This window comes from Lissotriton vulgaris, chromosome 5 (genome assembly GCF_964263255.1).
Source record: "Lissotriton vulgaris chromosome 5, aLisVul1.2, whole genome shotgun sequence".
Classification (NCBI taxonomy): domain Eukaryota; kingdom Metazoa; phylum Chordata; class Amphibia; order Caudata; family Salamandridae; genus Lissotriton; species Lissotriton vulgaris.
The window spans coordinates 787,128,485-787,149,093 of NC_141693.1; the positions used below are offsets into that span (position 1 = coordinate 787,128,485).

The window sequence follows — 20,609 nt, forward strand, 5'->3', positions numbered from 1 at the left end:
TCACCGTATGAAATTGCGATATGGCATCTTTTATTTACAATAGTGTTTTTTTATCTATTGGTTGTACATGAATGGTCTTTTATCTATATGTGATATTTCATTGTTACATCGAAGAGGATTTAATTCATGTCTCTTGTCTTTATGAAAGTGCTACATGATCATCCGTTATTCTCAACATGGTTGTTGTGTTCTGTAAAATGGGGAGATGCGTCGTAACCTGCTGATCAGCCAATTTGAGTGCCCTGTGTGGGATGTTGGTGCATGGTGATGCGTTGGAAAGTTTGGGTGACTGAGGTGCTGGAGGGGCAGTTGGAGTATGGGTTGAGCAGCTGGGAGGTTGCTCCAGGTGGGGCTTATCATTGGAGCTTACTATTGGAACGTATTACTTACCTGTAACTAAGACTAATAGACCATCTTTTATAAAAATATACACCTCGGCTACTGGACTTCTGATTATTACAGCCTCTCCAGCATTGGAGCACCTTCTATAATGTTTAGATTGGAGACTACTCTAATCCAAATTTTTCTCTATTAATGGTACAATGGGATAAAAATTGAATATGTACATGTTTAACAAAATGATATGTTCTGCCATGTTCTTATTGATTGTCCTTATTATCTACTCGTTCTTAAAAAAAATGTTAAGCCAGTTTAAAAATATTTGATTTGGGCTGGATCGAAGAAAATTGCTTTGTTGACGAATATGTAGGTTTTGATGCTGCTGGTGGTACTGCATGTTTTTTAATGTTTAATAAACATCAAGGGTTAGTTTTTAATGAAGTTATGTAAGATGATGGTTTATGTGGTTGCTATGGGCTAGATGTATCAACATACCCTTTTGCGATTTCCAAATAGCGATTAAGGAATCACTTTTTGGGAAGTGCAAAATGGCATGTACGTAGAAATTCGCAATTTTTTAGAGATTTCTTAAAATTCCTTATTTGCGATTAGCATATTGCTAATCGCAAATAAGGAATAATTTCCCATTCATTTCTATGGGCCAGGAAGCCCATAGGAATGAATGTGAAATTATTCTCAATTTGCGATTCGCAATTTGCGAAACGCAAATTTAGAATAATTTCAAGGGTGCAGGGGTGTCTCAAGGACACCCTGCTGCACCCCTGAAAATGACACGTGTGCACATATGGCGCACATACATGCCCTAAGGGCATGTATGAGCGTCACATGGCACCTTTACAAATTGCATAAAGTGCATTTGTAAAAGAATTTGCAAATTACCACCAACTACAAGTTGGTGGTAATTTAAGATTTCTTAGCCAAAATTCGCTAAAATAAAAAGTTTCATACATAGCATTCAAGAAATCACAATTTTTGATTTCTTAAATGCTTGCGCAATGTTAAGGAATCGCAAAATTTGCAATTACTTAATATTGCAAATTGTGCATGTGGGACTTGGCCCTTTTCCCAGAAATATTTTGCTTTTTGCTCCCCTAATTTAGAATGTCCCCCTATCGTAACAGGGTATAGGCCTTGTGTAGTGGAGATGTCCTGCGTAATGTTAAACTAATGTTAAGGTGCAGCTGCCTTCTTCCCCCAACATGGCTGCCACGGACCCCTGCTACTGCAGCGCGGTCTTTGTGGGCGCATTCTAGCCAGGAGCTGGCTGGGACCCTTCAAACAATGTATCAATACTAGCCTGCCCATAGCCAGAATGGTGGAACCTCCTGGAACCTTCTGGAACAGGTGAGGTGACACCAACTGCCACTATCAACTGTCAACTAGCACTATATAAGGAAAGGGAGGGAAACTTTCCCGTCAGATTGAGGGAGCACAGACCTGGGGGAGAACCTACGCAGGAGTTCAAGGCAGTGGGGCCTAGACAGAGACCTATGACACGGAGTGACAGGGCCTAGGTGCTGCCTTCCAAGTGTTGAGGAATCCTGAACTTACCCCCTGATCTGGCCCGGCGGGAGAGGAACCCAGAGTCCACCTGAGGAGATTTGATACCAGCCATCAACTCCAACATCCCTCCCTTCAAGGAACCCAGAGACTGCTATTTACAAGGACGCAAGAAACAAAGCGCCGAGAAGGAACCAAATCACCACAGGACTATTGAGAAGACAACCAGGTATTGGCGCTGTGTCGCTCCCCACACTCCCCGACGCCACCTGGGACCCCTTTTGCTGGTTTGCCACTGTTGTGTGGCCTGTCCTGTTGGTCCTGCTGATCTGATTCCAACTTAAATGAACTGTCTGCTGGCTAAGCGCTCTTATTCCCTAGCGCTAGCACTCTGAACTACCTGTCCTGTTTAAACTGTGATCTGCCTCCCACTTAAATAAATCACCTGTGAAGCGCTAATGCTGAAGCTGCCCAAGTGCTGAGATTGCAGAGGGCTCTGCTTTGTGCCCTGGCATGGAGGACCTGAAGCGCTATTAACGAAGCTGCCAAGAGCTGTAAACTGCCAGAGCCGTTGTGCCTCAGACCTACTCAATGCTGTGCCCTGAGGGGGAAGTGCCGTCCTGTTTTGTGGTGTCACCTGCCCTGAAGCGCTAGATCCCAGAAGCGCTACATCTGCCGAGCGCAGTGCTGCCGAAAGCGCAGCTCGACATACCTCTGGGCCTGGACCTCGCCGTCGCGGCCCAGCGCTCTTGTGGGTGCCGGTGCCGCTCTCATCACCCCTTCGGCGGCCCTCGGAGCCAGGAGAGGGCTACCGCGAATTTCAGTCAGGCCGCGCTAGGCCGGGGAAGCCGGGGCACTCACCCCACGTGACGGGGGCACCTGGCCGCGTCATTGGCCGCGCCCCCACCGGAAGCCGTGCAGCCATTGGCTGCTGTTCACCCGCCCCCGGCAGCCGCTCACCGATTGGCCGCTGGGGTCCCAGCCCTCCACCAGCCTTCTCCAGATTGCTCCCTGGGCCTCGAAGCCAGGGAAGGCCCGGGAACAGCCCGGTGAGACGCCGGAGGGCTTTATGAGAGCGGGAGCCCTACCGGCCAGCGTAGGCCCCCATCAGGCCTGGGAGCAGTCTCTTGTCATCGAGGAGGGCTCCAAGAGTGTCCGAGCCTCCCGCCATCTGCCATACACGCCGGAGGGCTCCAGAGGAAGCACAAGCCCTCCCGCACCGCCTGATCACGCCGCAAGGGCCCGGGAAGGGCCGAAAAAGGCAGGTAACCCCCGGGGAGGAGGGCGGAAGCTCACAGGAGGCCTCGAGTTCGCCCCTCCCCTGGGGAAGACTAGTGTTGGGCCCCGTTGGCCCCTGTGTTGCCACAGGGCCCCAGGAAACGAGCTGGAGCCCTGCCCAGACTGTAGAACCCCCCCAGAGGATTTAGGGACAGACCCATTAGCCGAGCTAACCCTCGAGGGCTCATCTCGGCCAGGATCTGATTAGGGCCTGGTTTTCAATGAACTGGTTTAATGACATGCTGGGTTTATGAAATGTTTATCCATGGCTAATGAGATGTTGAAACTGGCCTGATTTCCAATGACCAGTTTAATGCTCCTTAATGAAATGATTGCCGGCACAAGGAGATAGGAGCTCTTGATAAAATGTTTTACTCCTGATACAGGTAAAGTTATACCAATCTAATGCTATAGCCAAGGAAATGTTTTACATTTGTTTAAATGTTCTATCCCTATTCAAGGCACCGCACATTCCTGCTGCACGAAAATGCCTATGCTGGCTCGAAGAGATTAATTAAATTTCTGCGTTTAATGGGACGCTTATCTTTGCATAGCGAAATGTTGCCTGGTCCCTAAAGGTTTACTGTTGCCTAAGGGAAGGGATGGGTTTACCCTACTGAAATGTTTATGCCTGCTCAGTGTAGGTACCGAAGCGTTTATTTTGATCTACTGGTCTGGGGTAAAGTTCAAGGCTCAGTTAGGCCTATACATGTTTTATTCTGGCCTGAGATATTCATGCTCCTGCAAAAGGAGATGTTTCTAATTACAAGGGGAAAGGTTTTCCTGCGTAAGTCAAGTCCTCTAAGCTCAGGCTTGCCTGTAGAAATGTTTAGTCCTGCATAGGGGTCTGTTACTGTTTTCCATAAAGCTGGCCTGATCCTTGACGAAATGTTCTAACTTCTGCCTAAGGAACTGTTTAACTTTATCTGAGGAGAGGCTTCCCTAGTTAAAGGAAATGTTAACTCCTACCTGGTGAAATGTTCTATCTGGCCTACAGAGATGTATAGTAACTAATAAATTGTGTAGCCCTAATCTAGGAAAGGCTTATTCCTACTGTGAGTGATTTCTAAAATGCTTATTCCTGATTAAGGAGATGGTTATACCTGTATAAGGGGTTGTTAATTCTCAATAAGATGTGTACTCCCATTTAGTGCAACAATTCCTGAAAGCCTACGGTTATTTATTTACATGTTCTTTGCTGTGGAATGCTCACACTTGTTTGGTGAGAAGTGGGTGATATGCCTACAGAACTAATAAGATGCAAGGTCATTTGGTTGCCTTTGTGTTGTATTCCTTACAGGTGCTGATAAGAAGCGAGGTTAAGGTCAGGCCTGTGGATATCTATACTTAATGTTATCTAATATTCAATATTTATATGATAAAATAATTATTCCTCTGAGTATTTATTACAAAGTGTTGAAACATATGTATTCTGAAGGAAAACTAATAAGTAATTGATACTGTAATTTTTGATTACCCTGACTCCTCTATATAAAAGTTATCTAATTTTTATACAAACTAACTGGAGTGGTGTCACTCATTGCGTGCCCATTTTACTGTCTCAGTGGATGCATGTGCTGTATGGTCGCTTTACACATAAGCTTTCGGATGCCTACCCGCTCGTGCCATGCTACCCTCGGGGAGCTGGTGACCCAAGTTCCAACAGTGCATGATACATCTCCTTTCCCGTTTTTCTTGTCGCAAACTCTATTTTGCGAATCGCAGCGTTTGACAAGAAAAAAGCTTGATACATCTACCCCTATGTCTTTTAAAGATCCTGCTATTTATGTTTTATGGACATGTGTCTTAAACTTATTCTCACCGTCCCAAAGAAGAATGTGGGATATTTTCATATAATGATGAAGAAATATGATGCGTTATTGCTAGAATACACTGCAACAAATCCAGCTTTTCCCGTTATTTTGAAGGGTTATTAGGAGGGCAGACTAGCAACACCAAATGGACCCTTCACTGTCCAGATGCTCCAACTGCCACCTCCCACCGACAACATTCCCTCCCAACATTTCAGATGACATGGGGAATATTCCAATTCACAAAACCTAACCAGAACATAACAAAATGCTATTGCTTTACACTATGGTTACAATAGGAATCTAAAGGAGTTTGACCACGTTCATAACTCTTACCAATTGCTGGCTTTCCATCATGATTGTTAATGTTATTTGTTTCCACTTTGGGCTCCTCGGCAATCGTGGTAGGGCTGGTAACCCCTGGGATATCTGGCAGGCGACGTGGTGGTGTCTGAGCTAATGGCGAGTTACGACGATCCAACAGAAATTTGCGGTCGTAGATTATTCTGGTACCTACAAAGACCCCAAAAAAGTCAGTCAGTATGCAGCCAAATATTACAAAATACCCAACAAAACTCACGGGATAATAAGCAAAGTACATGATTAACAACTGTCAGTGTAGGCTTGCTTCTGATTGTTGTAAGTAGCAACTGGGTTGTTTCTGAGCAAAACAGCTCAAAAGACATTGTTTTCCAGTAACATGCATTACATTTTATTACTGTTTATATAAAGTGCAAACATGCATTATGAACACTATGTGCTCATTCTGAATCATCACCAACATTCACTTCAATTCAATTCAACTTGAAGATAGACTTGAAACCGCTATGCCTTCAAGTTTCAGATCTGGAATTTTGCACAAACCCATGGACGTAAATCTAGTCATATTGCTTAACCTTGGTACAAGAGTCACTTCAGCTGTATAAAAACTGCATCTCCAAAGAGCATCAGTAGAAAAGCATCAACATTCAATAGAAAACAGACATACTTTATGAAAGAGGCACTTGTCAAAAAAATAAGTCATTCAACAATCAACCATTCAGTTTATTCACCTGTAGAAAACTTGTATGTACACTTTGGATAGTAGAGTGTTTTGGTCACAATCATTTAAACTACAGAAAGGGCCCACTAATCAACTGAAGTACAAAAGTCAAACAAAGTAAACTTAACGAAACTGCTCAGCTACGAACTTCAACTTAAAACCAAATTCATCCTGAACAGGACATTTATATCAAAAACTGGAAGCGGACTTTCCAACATTATGAGAGAAGCGTATGCAGAGGTTGCACCATTCAGATAACTGTGCTTGCAATAAGTTGAAAATTCTTTCACAGCTGCCCAAGTTTTCCACCCTCCACTATATTCAAATACTAGGAGTCAAGAGGGGCAGAAAGGACTGGATCGCCCTCCACTCAATCCAACACTAATCAAAAAAATGACCCAGTCCTCAAGGCAACACAAAAATAAGTGAGGCTGTAAACAGTTCTAGATCGTCCATAGAGCACTCTAATTATATCTCTATTCATAGAGATTATAACACTGTTTCAGTCAATTGCCAACGTTAAAAAATGAGCCCATCTCTGATAAACAAAAAACCGTCCAACACAGTACAGACATTCACTAGAGGGACAACATTTAGAAAAAAGTGTGAATAGCTAGATGACACCTCACGGGCGCACCACCAATGGGGCCCCTGGTTGGTACTCACCAGGTCGGCCCTGTTCTCATCATCGGTGCCAAATAGCTTAACGAAAACGTGTCCAAAACCCAAAGTAAGGAAAGTAACAGTGAATGGTGCAGTGTACAAACATATATGTGACACGGACTAACAACGTTCAACATATAACACACACAAAACTGCGCAACAAGATATTACTCTTACTTTATTTATATCTTCTTGTTGCATTGCAGTTTAACATGTAATATAAAAGGGTGAGTTATGAATACTACCTATCGCTTCATACTCAGCCCACAGCTTGTTAGTCCGTGTCACATATATGTTGTTTGTACACTGCACCATTCACTATTACTTTCCTTACTTTGGGTTTTGGACACGTTTTCGTTAAGCTATTTGACACCGATGATGAGAACAGGGCCGACCTGGTGAGTACCAACCAGGGGCCCCATTGGTGGTGCGCCCGTGAGGTGTCATCTAGCTATTCACACTTTTTTCTAAATGTTGTCCCTCTAGTGAATGTCTGTACTGTGTTGGACGGTTTTTTGTTTATCAGAGATGGGCTCATTTTTTTAACGTTGGCAATTGACTGAAACAGTGTTATAATCTCTATGAATAGAGATATAATTAGAGTGCTCTATGGACGATCTAGAACTGTTTACAGCCTCACTTATTTTTGTGTTGCCTTGAGGACTGGGTCATTTTTTTGATTAGTGTTCCACCCCCCACTGCCAGAATCAAAGAACAAGGGATTTAACCGAAAGGAATAAACCCAATATAACTCCGGTTAAGAAAAGACTCGAGCCTTCAATACCCACCGTCCAATCATTAATCTCTTCTTGCGAATTATCACACAGATGCAAGAGGTTAACAAACCACAATGATATGTTTGATCCTGGCACATACTTAATGGTAAACAAATTCCTGCAAATTATACATCAATTTAGCTATGTGTGGTGTTGCTTTCCCAGCACCTCTCGCAGTGAACAAGTGAATCAATGGTCCTATCTGTGCATAAATCAAAATCTGTTCAAAATATATAGGTTCTGAAGTACTGCACACCCCACCAGCACGCCAGCACCTCTGTTAAAAGGGGAGGATGAGCTCTCTGCTCCCTTCAAAGCATGTGATGTGACAAATGCCACAATCGAGGGGTGTGGAAATTAAGAAAATATATACTTGTTCGTGGGACAGGTTGCTTCATAAATATAAGTCATGTAAAAAAAAAAACACTTGTCCCTTTGGTGCCACGTAGTGCAGTGACAAGTTATGGCACAAACTCCTGATATGAAAGCTCTGGTATTAGCCTTTCAGGTTATGCCAGGGATCATACTATAGTAGAATTTGAATTCTAGCAATTTCCTTATTTTACCACCTTTCCACAGATCTAAATACTGGGGATGGAGGCAGCCTTACACAAAAGTTCCAGGATTGGAATGCCCTTTTGAGTCTGTGCAAACATACACTATTGCATGTTTAGGGGTTTTCCAAGGCTCTGGTCTAATCTTTTCCCATACTGAGAAAGGTTGGAAATGTACTCCTGATAATGGCAGAAGAGATTGGAAGGAAAGTGAATTTGTAAACGCTCAGATTTTCGTATGGGCAAAGTTACACCTGCAAGTTTTGCAGGAGCTAAAAAGTAGTTCACAAACATTTTCTAGGAGTACGATTTCCGCCCCTACTTTTGTAAATTCTTGCAAATTTATGAAAGCTGTAAATTTGCACAAATTGAAGGACATGTACCATGGGTGCAATTTAGTGACCTTAAGAATTGGGCCTCTAATTAGGTAAGGATTTAACAAAGACCTTTTGTTGGCATTAAAAGTCGATATCTCTCTTTCCATCGACTGGCTTCTGCTGTTTCATAAGGAGCATATCGGCACACAAAGTAGTTTTGTTCAGTGTCCGGGACTACCGTGGCAAGGAGTGCTTTGAGTAAAAAAAAAAAAAAAGTACTACTTTTTGCCAATGTTTGTTATAATGGTGAGGGCCTGGGCAGCTCCCACAAGGTTTTACAAAAACCATATCGAAACAAGACCCGCATTGACAAAACCAAAAGGCTGACCACCAATATCAGACTTATTGGCTTTGCCAATGCTCGTTTATTTTCAAGTTTCCCATTATCTTGTTTTACTGGTTGCACTTATTTCCATGATTAATATTTTTTTGAAGTACTTGCATGCATCAACATTTTAATAAATTATGTTGAAAGAAGTGTTACCTACAATATCACAGTAGTTTCTCAAAATGTTTTTTTCTTCCCTAGTTGCATTTCTTAGGTGAACATTGTATTTTGAAAGCAACGGATCATCAATCCTGCTTTCAAGTTTCTGCAGATATTGCATCTAATTAGAGATAATTCTGGGAGCATTGTATGTCCTACTTTTGTACACCAATCTTTCTTTAAAAAGCCTATGACAAGTAGTTTGACTCCAAATAATCCTTGTGGTTCAACATCAGCGGTGTGATAAATTAGATTGTTGGATGACTGGGGTGTTAACCCTGGTCAAGCTTCAGCCACACTCCCAGTCAGGGTGAACTATATAAAGCCACTTAATTACATGTGCAGAACTCCCTGGTAGTTTCACACAAAAGCAGTCAGGCTTAACTTGGAGGCAATGTATAAAGTATTTATCCAGCATTGGAGTTACACATTTTTAAAGTGTAATGCAAATACTAGTAAGTACCTAAATGATCAAAGAACCAACTGCAACCACATCCAGTCACACAAAACCGGGTCAAAGTAAAAAAAAAAAATGGCCGACTTATGGATAGGATAGAAGTGGATTGGGCTCGGCTGGCACTTACCATCGGACCTAGATGAAATTCTGAAGGACAGGTTGTGAAGTCAGGCCAACCGACGATGCACCTTGAGCGGATAGACTAGCAGGTTGGTCCCAGTATGGTCTCTGTTCTCGGAGCAATTTTTAACCAAAACTTTCTAAAAGTTCCAAGTTTGGATTTTTGCTATCTGCACACCTTTAACATCCCACCCAAGGATCCAGGAGAGGAGGGGCACAACTTGGGGGTGTTCAGGACTCACTCAGGCTGGGTGCAGGTGTGGTTTCCTGATGGTTGGAATCTTTTCTGTCCTATGGTTCTTATCAGGAGGCCAGTCAACTAGCCCATGGAGTCACGCTGGTACGCCTTGGGTTCAAGTGTAGAAGCAAGGCAGTCCTCTGAGGGCCCAACGTAGGCTCAAGGCAGTAAAGCGGTCCTTTCGGGTGCAGCTACACAGTCTTGGAGTACACAGCACTACTAATGTGGATGGCACAATAGGTGCTGAAGGTCCACTAGTAGCATTTAATTTACAGGTTCAATCTATAAAGGACTAATCAGTAAATGAAATATGCCAATTTTACCATGTTTAAAGGGGAGTGCACATGCACTTTAGCACTGGTTGTCCGTGGTAAAGTGCACATGGTCCTATGGTCGCCAAAAACAAATACAGCAAAAATAGGAGGGGGAAGGCAAAAAGGTTTGGGATAAGACCAACCTAAGGCTGAAAGGGCTATAAAGCTGGTATTAAATCACAATCATGCAGATACTATCCACTTACCTGTATTGATTAATCTGTATGTGGAACAGCTGCCCACATAAGAACCTCCACACCATTCACCTTGACAGTGCATTTAAGCGGACAGTAAATCTCACATCTCTAAGCAATTTCACCCTCCAGCATATCAAATCCACACACTACCAAAATTTCTACCTCATCAATATCCAGGTCCCCACCATTTCCTATATTAGTCTTCATTTTGATATCCTGTGTTTAACATCATCCATGCCACTCATTTTGCACTCTGGAAAAATGTCATAGCTTCCTGCACTTGAAACACATGAAACACCTGGCTTTGGCAGCAGAAAATGCATTACATTCAGCTAAATGCTGCATGCTATCACACCTGAAACTTTCCTTACCACACTGCTTCCCTCGATTTTAGTCCCACTGATTTATGCTTACTCAGATTTTTGTAACATTTACATCTCTACCATCATCTGATTTTTTTTCTTGAGCCTCATTAAATTCTTTGAGATAAGGTGCATTTTCAATTTGTTGTGCGATGTTGATGGTCCTGTCCAACAAAGGATCATTCAGTCCCAATAAGTTTTCCTGGATTTCATATTACTTGTTCTGTTAATCTGGTCTCCAATAATCTCAGAATATTCGCATGCAAATCTATGAATTTAAAAAAAGCTGCAGAGTCCTTAACAATGCCATGCACTGTTCGATAGTTTCCCTTGGTAACTGGGCACAAGATTAAATCTTGTGCCTTTCCACTACTATGCTTACTTTCTTGCCAAAACTCTTCAAAAGCCTCCATAGCATTTAAATACTCTTCGCCAGGTTCCTCATCTACATCCAACCCATCGCTGTCCTTACCCTCACAGACTCACAAGTAGAGTTTAAACCCTTTCTTCCTTCCACACTTAAGGAAAATGCTACTTACCCAGTATGCATCTGTTCTTGGCATATAGAGCTGTAGAGCCATATGCTTTAGCATAGATCGCCATCTGGTGTTGGGTCCGGATATTTGCACTTCGTTTTGTTCGAAGAAGTCTTTGCAGTCACAAGGTAGGTGACTCCTCATTTCAGTGATAGTACGCATGAGCACAGACTCCATCGCCAGATTTTTTTGCTGTAAGGGTGATTGAGTTCGTAAGAGAAGAAAGAGATGTCCATGTATAGTTTATCTAACTAAGAAAATACTACAACAGATCTAGGTACCCGGGGAGGCAGGTGGGGGCATATGGCTCTACATGCCAAGAACAGATGGATACTGGGTAATTAGCATTTTCCGTTCAAGGCATCTGAGCTGCAGATCTTATGCTTTAGCATAGACTGTACAACAGTTACTTCCAAGTGGTGGCTAACCTGTATCTGTTGCAGTGGTTTGGAATAGTGTTCTTAAAACAGCCTGGCCCATACTAGCTTGTCTTGCTAAAACATCTACACAGTAGTGTTTTGTCAATGTGGTGTAGATCATGTTGCAGCTTTGCAAATATCATCTGAGGGTATGTTCCCCAAGAAGGTCATGGAAGCCCCTAGTGTGCGTGTAGTGTGTGCTCTAGGTGGGATTGTTAATGTGCGTTTAGCTTTAATGTAGCATATTTGTATGCACTTAACTATCCACTGTGCAATACCTGCTTTTGATATAGGATTGCCTTTATGAGGTGGTGAAAAAGCAACAAAGTTGTTTGGTTTTTGTAAAAGATTTAGTTCTTTCAATGTAATAAAGTAATGCTCTTTTAACATCTAATGCTTTAAGAGCACAGTCTGGTTGGGGAAAAACATGGGTAATTCAAAAGACTGGTTGAGATGAAAGGCAGAAAAAACTTGGGGAAAACAATTGGTGTTAGTCCCAAGAAACACTATGTTAATGAATTTGTAAAATTCTTGTATGGTTAGTGCCTGGAGCTCACCAACTATCCTAAGATGTGATGGCTATGAGGAAGGCTACATTTCATTTTAGAAATTGTAGTTAACATTTGTGCAATGGCTCAAATGGTGGGCCCATGAGTCTTGTAAGGACTACATTAAGATTCCACACAGGAGATGGTGGAAGTCTAGGAGGAATGATTCTTTTGAGTCCTTTTATAAAAGCTTTGATAGCGGGTACACAAAACAAGGACAAGTGTTGTCTGTTTGGTAGGTAAGCCGCTATTGCAGGAAGATGCAGTCTTATGTATATGCTAAGGTAGTCCATTGTAGGTATAACAGATAGCGAATTATGTATTTAATTAAATCATCAAGTGGATTGATTTCATTGTTATTACAGTAAATGACAAAGCGTTTCCATTTTGCTGCTTAGCATGCTCTTGTAGTAGGGCGTCTAGACTCTTTAATGTCGTTCATGCAGTCTGGCAGGAGATTAAGGTAGCCAAACGGACTTCGGTTGCCAGATTGCAAGGATGAATTGACTGGGATCTGGATGCCTTATCTCTTCATGGTTCTAAGTGAGAAGCTTGGGGAGAGATGTAGGTTTTGATGGGGAACTACTGATAGTTCCAACAGGGTTGTGAACTAGGGTTGTCTAGCTCATGTGGGAGCAACTAGGATCATTGTGAGGGAATGTTGCTTGAGCTTCCGAACCAGTAATGGAATTAGTGGAAGAGGTGGAAAAGCATAAGCAAATATCCCTGACCAATTGATCCATAGAGCACGGCCTTTGGACAATGGGCGTGGATACATGGACACAAAGTTTGGGCATTTTTCTGGTTGAGGTGTGTGGGGAACAGATCTATGTCTGGGTAGCACCATATTTGAAAAAATGGGAGAAGAACTTGAGGGTGTAGTTTTCATTTGTGGAACTGCCGTCTTTGGCGACTGAGGAGATCCGCAATGTGATTGTTAACTCCTGGGAGATGTTCTGCTAGGAGATATATTTTTTGAGGTATGGCCCCTCTCTATATGCTTTGAGCTAGTTGTGAAAGCTGTAGAGAGTGCCCCCCCCCCCGTTTTTCTATGTAGTACATTGCGGTTATGTCTATACAAACTAGGACAGCTTTGACTACTAGATGCATCTGAAAGGCTTTCAATGCTAGAAAAATTTCTAGCAGCTCCAGATGGTTTATGTGGAGTGATTTTTGTTGTAGAGTCCACATGCCTTGAGTGGTATGTTTTTGAAGATGAGCTCCCCAACCAGTGAGGGATGCGTCAGTTGTGAGCACTATCTGTGGATCCGGGTCGATGAATGGCCGCCCCTTGGAAAGGTTGTGTATTCAACCACTGCAGAGAGCGAGGCGTGCAGTCGCCCACCAACACCAGATTGGTTAACTGACCTTCAGCCTTTTTCCACTGACGTGCTAAGCATTCCTGTAGGGAACTCATTTGGAGTCTTGACTAAGGAACAATTAGAATGCAAGACGCCATCATTCCGATCAACTGCATAAACACTCGGGCTGGTAGTGAATGCTGCGGTTGAAATGGTGATATTAGGGTTTGCATGTTGAGTATTTTGACTGGGTTGGGGTACACTAGAGCTTTGCAAGTGTCTATTGTGGCTCCTAGGTAAGCTTGCATATTGGAGGGTTGAAGATGAGACTTGGTGAGGTTGACAGTGAAACCCAAGCCGTGAAGCAGCTGAACTGTTTTGTGACTGTAGTGTATGCAGCTGTGTTGCGACATGGCTTTTATTAGCCAGTCATCCAAGTAAGGGATGATGTGAATGTGTGGTCTTCTTAAATGAGCTGCGACGACTGCTAGACATTTGGTGAAGACTCTTGGTGCAGTACTTCCACTGAAAGGGAGGACCTTGAATTGGTAATGTTGTCCATCCACCACGAACCCGAGATATTTCCTGTGAACTGGGTGAATGGGATATGGAAGTAGGAGTCCTTTAAATCTAGAGTGGAAAGAAAGTCCCCTTGCTGAAGCAATTGGAGCATCTGTTGAAGGGTGATCATGTGGAAGTGGTCCAATTGAATGTAGAGGTTTAGTTGTCTGAGGTCCAGTATGGGCCTGAGGGAGCAATCTTTTCGGTATCAAAAAGTATAGAGAGTACACTCACGTCCTTAGATGACTTAATTAAACCGGTTCTTTTGCATGTTTGATAACAGAGAGGACCTCTTGTTCAAACAAGGTGAGGTGTTCTGGTGACATTGCATGCTGACTACGAAGGATGGCTGATGGAGTACTGGTAAGTTCCAGGCAATAACCATGATGAATAATTTGTATTACCCACTTGTCTGAGGTGATGGACTCCCAGACAGCTAGGAACTGAGACGTCTCCCGACAGTGGAGGGAAGTCACTGTTTATTGGCAGGGGGGGTGCAGGTGGAGTTACCTCTGCCTCTTCCCTTATTTCCTCAGAAACTTCCTACAAAATAGCCTCTGGAGGAGTTAGATTGGTTGTTCCCTTTGTAAGAAGAGGGATTTTCTGACTGTTTGAGCCACCCCTGTAAAAGGAGCGACAAGAGGAACCCCTGATAGAAGGTAATTGAAGGGCTCCCATGGATTTAGCAGGTTCAGTGTCTTTCTTAATTTTTTCTAATGGTATCTACTGTTGGCCTGAAAAGATGCCCTTTATCAAAGGGCTGATTAAGTATGGAGGATTGTACCTCCTGCTTGAATGCAGAGATTCGAAGCCAAGCGTGCGTCCTCAACAGAATGCTAGTGTTGATAGCAAGAGAAGCTGTGTCTACTGCATCTAGGGCACATTTTATGGAAGTGTTGGTGATGAGCTTCCCTTCTTGAATGAGGTAGTTAGCCTTATTTTTATAATCCTCTGGCAAATGTTGCATGAGTTTTTCCAACTCATCATAATGGGCCCGGTCGTAGCGTGCTAACCGAGCCAGAGCATTGGCAATGCGCCAATAACTGGCGGCCTGTGAAGCTACTCTCTTGCCAAAGGCATCAATACGTTTGACTCCTTATCAGGAGGAGGTGCGTCGCCTGTAGTTTAAGAGTTAGCTCTCTTGTGGGCGTTAGACTCTTGTTGTTTCTAACAGTAACAGGCCTTTTACGGTCTGTAGGAGCGGGCTTGTATTTTTTATCCACCCTAGGTGTCAGTATCTTGCTCTAACTACTTTGAATACCTCGTCGGTACGTTTTAACATGCCCTTGAGCATGGGTAGGGTGTAAATAGACCTTTGCGAGTGTGTGAACGTTTCTACCAGAAAATCCTCTTTTAGAGGGTCTCCATGTAGTTCCACCCCGTGATATTGGGAAGCCCTGTTGATAAGTTGAGTAAAGCCAATGTTGTCATCAGGTGGGGGAAGTCTGTAGGGATACAGGTCAGGGTCAGTAGGCTGATCGGGATCCTTATCATAATCATCCCAGGGATCAGTGCCATGTGGTATGTCCGGATCTTGTGGGGTACGATGATAGTCATCCCCATTCCCATCCCAAAAATAGTAATCCTGTGAGTCAGGTGATATTGGAGGTGGTGAGTTTGAAGGTGTAATGTGTATGGAAATAGGAGGAGGAGAGGGAGGTATATAAGGGGGAAGAAGGGTTAGTACACATCTTTTTCTTCATAGGTATATGGACATCCTGTGGGAGGTCTAACTTCCATTTTTTTAGGAAGAGTAGCCAGAGGTATCCTGTTTTTGGATCAAAACAAAGTCTTTGTTTTGGATCAAAAGGTGTGTCTTCAGATGGAAGTTCCTTGGAAGGAGTATCTGTTCCTTTAGGAGTGGATTTCGGCATCAAAGATTTGGGCTCAGTGTCTTTGGGTGCAGAGTGTTTAGAATCCAATTGCTTAATTTTAGCCGGTTTAGGCTGTGGAGTCTTCAGAGTGGTATGTTTCCGCTCCGAACTTTTCGGCGCGGAGGTTGTCGGCTTTGAGCTTTCAAGTTGACACTACGCAGGATTTTTCTTTGTGTTCAGGGGATAAGTACAGGTTACAGACCTCGTGAAAGTCTGTGCGTGGAAACTTAGCACAACACCCAGGACATCACTTGAACGGAGTCCGTTCCATCGACTGCTGGCGTGGTCGGCAGGGGTAGGGCCGATGGCCCGCCTTGAAGTTCCCAATCGAAAGTTTTCACAGTGTAGGTATGTGGAATGGGAAACAGTGATCGAAAACAATACCGTTGAAGGTAGAGGATTGCGCATCGAAGGGGTTCGAAAACTATACCGAACCGCAGCAATACACATCCTAACCCGATGGCAGAAAAATACAATCTGGTGATGGAGTCTATGCCCATGCTCACTATCATGGAAGGGAGAGGTCACCTACCTCGTGACTAAAGACTTCTTCGAACAAAACAAAGTGCAAACATCGGGACCCAACACCAGATGGTGATCTATGCTAAAGCATGATTTACAGTTCATATGCCTCGAACACTGTATAACCATGGCTAATTTCCTTTTAGCTACAAACCCATCCCTGCCAACAGCTTCAAGATACATTTCAAAGGACTCTTTCCTTTCTTCCCAAAGCATTACTGGAAGACCTGGTTCCTGCAAGACCATGGAAGGAGGAGATATTGTCTGCACAGTCATAACTAACAACAAGTATGGAACACAACAAAACAAGAAGAGTAGTCACCATTTTCAAAATTATATATTTTTTAAAATATTGTATTCCAATTGTCTTGCAAAGTCTGCCAATCCTTAGTTAAACAGACTTTCACCATGTGAGCAGATTCAGTTCTCACTCTACCTGCTCTCTACTTTGCAGTCCTATGTTGTCCATGAATCTCCTAGAGCATGCCCTGTACTTTCAGCCACTATAAACGCTCCTTTAACACAAACCAGATTACTTCTGCACATCTTCAGTCTTTACTATCTCTGCAGGACAGGGAATGTAAGTTAATCAACCTGATGCCATTAGACCTCCGCCCCACAACTTTTCAGCACAGTAATTAATTTGATTGAGGCAGTAAGAACTGCCTCACACCGTTGGCACCCAGATATGTTAGCTTGCGGCTGAACGTGACTCGTGCTGTGAGGATTCCAAAATGCCTTCGCCAGCAGCCTGATGAGCGTTGCCAACAGTCAACTCAGTCTTGCCAATCAAACAAATTGTAACACATAAACGTAGGAAGACCTCACAATAAAAGAGTAGCCTTGCTCGCTCCTTACAATCCGTAAATCAATCTTGTGGATTGCTCCCAACACAACTGGTATTCGCCTTGAGAATAATTTTATGGTGTCAGGATACCAGATACACAGATTGTTTCCTTCAAGAATCACCATGGCATGCTATCTATGTCACCAGTTTACTATGCAAACACCTGGAAACATGGCTGAAACTGGCTTATTTGAAGAGCAGTAGACAACACAACTGACACAGCAGCTGCATGTACATTCATTTAAGATTGGTGAATCCTTGTCACTTGGCAACTCCTCTCAATGACCTGCATACACTCGCTATAAAACATAAGGCTCATTACCACTACACAACAGGCTCTTCTTGCTATGTTGAATAGAAATGTTAACTTACCAGATAAATTTCAACTACGCAGAGGGTTCAACAGACTGAGCAATGCATTTTGCATTGTTATTTCATATTTTAAGAACTGTACAAAGGTGAACAGCAGAGAATAAAACTGAATAATCTGTGGATGCAACTTAAGTTATGGTCATCAGAGTCTACTGCACTCCAGTACAGCTTCATCAGTTACCTGATAATCATTTTGGGGGAATCCAGTCATGAAACCACTACACAAGTGATGTGAAACAAAACAATACCATGTTGAGTGGTCACTTTAGTATGTTGCTGAATATCCCTGTACTGTTAGGAATTATGTCCAATGTAGCAACGGGTGAGAAGATAATTAGAAGAACAGTGCATAACATGAGGCAGTCTGGAAAAGCAAGCATAAACATTAAACATCGTGGCTCACACCATATAAAGTGAGAATCTGATGAATATACAGCACCAAGAGCCTTTGATTCACTTTGTGTCCAACTGTTAGTTACACCTGATTTTCTAGGTTACTAAAGAATAGCTTAGACATTTTTGCTTTGCCATGGCAAACTGTGCAAAATAATAAGCTTTCAAACTTGTTTCTGTAAAGCTCAGGGAAAGCCTTGTTTAAGTGAAAATTCTGAATCAACTCATCTGAAAACCATTTAGTAGCCATTGATGTCAAAATGTTTGACCCAGAACACAAGAAAAACATTTTGTTCAGTTTGAGTGATGAGAGGAACACACCATTTGAAAATCTTCCAGAGGCTGAACCTGCATCTGCAGACTTTGGTCAGGGGATAAGCGTTGAGACCATATGAAGCACAACGGCTACTTTAACAAGGACCTAATATCAAGCAGAAAGACAACTTCTTCATAAGGCAGTAGGGCAGCCAAGCGACAGCCGATTCACAAAAGCCCTGGACCTACTGACATCAATGTACAAATGTAAGATTACCATTGACCAACATTTGGGTGAACAATTTGTTCACATTCAGGGATGCTTGTTTAGTTACAGAAATCTCACCTTAACAGACCTTAAGAAAGGCAGCAGGTGTTAGTATTGCAGGTTCAAGTACCACTTGGGTGACTGTAGCAATTGTCCAGCCGTTGGGAGAAAAATTAACTGTAAATGGTTTGAACATTCTGCTAAAGTAGGCATGGGGGGGATCACAAGCTAAAGTAAGGTTAGTTTTTCTGAAGAGGTTCTTAAGAGGGTGAGCTATTCGATGATAATACTAGAAGTAGTTGCATTGGAATGGATCAAAGGAACTTTCTACAGGGCAAGAGACAGGACTTCGACATAGCTGATTCTGGCTCACCTTTCACTATTTTATCTAAAAGATTTATCCACAGGCAGCATGACGTCAAGTTCCAGCATTAATCTAATGGCATTTGGGAAGCACATTATCATGCTAAAGTATTTCCAAGACTATTTAGAATTTAAGAGTTATGCATGTGAAGAGTCATGCGCCCAGGAAGGGTAAAGAGGTCATAGGTTTGCTGGGCCAAGTGCAGTAGGCCATCTCTTTACATTCCTGCATAGTGTGTCAGTTGATGTTGGATCTACTTCCTCCCTATTCAATCCCACATTGTTGCTTGTCCTGCCCCTCACTCATCACCTGATTTGCTGATAGTCGAGCCCACCAAAGCCCCTCTACTGTTGTCAATTACCCCATCCAATCCCCATCTTCATTGCTTGCCCCACCTGTCATACCAGAAAAAAAAAGTGTCCAAAAGTCACCCAACAGGTTTCAAGATAAAACAAAGATGCAAACTGCGCCGGGCTCCCTGCTCCTCGCAGCCTTTGTAGCGTGGTCTTCATGCAAGGCCAACAAAGAAAACTTCAGCACGGATGTAAAATTATTAACTGTTCTGTTTTTTAGGAAGGCCGAGAATAATCCCATACTAAGGAAACTCAATTCAATTTTTCAATTTCAAAACCTTTATTTCGGTAAAAGTTTACCATAAAAGACAATCGTATAAAACAGTACATTTAAATGATTTGTACAATAGAATATAAAATACATAAAAACAATACTAGAGAGGAATCCTCATATAGTAACAAGCATTAGAAATGCAATAGGTCTCGCAGCATTAGAGTTAGTGCTTTTAGAATTGTTAATGGGTTTTTTTGTAAATCTTTAGCATGAGGGTGAGGGTGAGTGAGGGTGAGTGAGGGTGAGTGAGGGTGAGTGAGGGTGAGGGTGAGTGAGGGTGAGGGTGAGTGAGGGTGAGTGAGGGTGAGTGAGGGTGAGGGTGAGTGAGGGTGAGTGAGGGTGAGTGAGGGTGAGGGTGAGTGAGGGTGAGTGAGGGTGGGTGAGTGTGAGTGAGTGAGGGTGAGGGGTTGAGGGGGTGAGTGAGGGTGAGGGGTTGAGGGTGAGTGGGGGTGAGGGTGAGGGGTTGAGGGTGAGTGGGGGTGAGGGGTTGAGGGTGAGGGGTTGTGGGTGAGTGTGGGTGAGTGTGGGTGAGTGTGGGTGAGTGTGGGTGAGTGTGGGTGAGTGTGGGTGAGTGTGGGTGAGTGTGGGTGAGTGTGGGTGAGTGTGGGTGAGTGTGGGTGAGTGTGGGTGAGTGTGGGTGAGTGTGGGTGAGTGTGGGTGAGTGTGGGTGAGTGTGGGTGAGTGTGGGTGAGTGTGGGTGAGTGAGGGTGAGTGAGGGTGAGTGAGGGTGAGTGAGGGTGAGTGAGGGTGAGTGAGGGTGAGTGAGGGTGAGTGAGGGTGAGTGAGGGTGAGTGAGGGTGAGTGAGGGTGAGTGAGGGTGAGTGAGGGTGAGGGTGAGTGAGGGTGAGGGTGAGTGTGAGTGAGTGTGGGTGAGTGTGAGGGTGAGTGAGGGTGAGGGGTTGAGGGTGAGTGAGGGTGAGGGGTTGAGGGTGAGTGAGGGTGAGGGTTGTGGGTGAGTGTGGGTGAGGGTTGTGGGTGAGGGTTGTGGGTGAGTGAGGGTGAGTGTGGGTGAGTGTGGGTGAGTGTGGGTGAGTGTGGGTGAGTGTGGGTGAGTGTGGGTGAGTGTGGGTGAGTGTGGGTGAGTGTGGGTGAGTGTGGGTGTTTGGAAAAACCACTATTTAAACTTCAATGTTGGCTGATGACCTTTAATTGTCAGAGATGGTTGGCTGATGGTACATTTTTCTGC

At 43.6% G+C, this 20,609-nt stretch overlaps 1 protein-coding gene across 1 annotated transcript in view; it reads right to left on the reverse strand.

Moving 5' to 3' along the window:
* EIF4EBP2 (eukaryotic translation initiation factor 4E binding protein 2) overlaps window positions 1–20,609 on the reverse strand; it is a 91,187-nt gene that overhangs the window by 25,427 nt on the left and 45,151 nt on the right. The window contains exon 2 of the mRNA XM_086922259.1: window positions 5,286–5,462. Coding sequence (XP_086778385.1) covers window positions 5,286–5,462 — 177 coding nt within the window. The remainder of the gene's footprint in view (window positions 1–5,285; window positions 5,463–20,609) is intronic.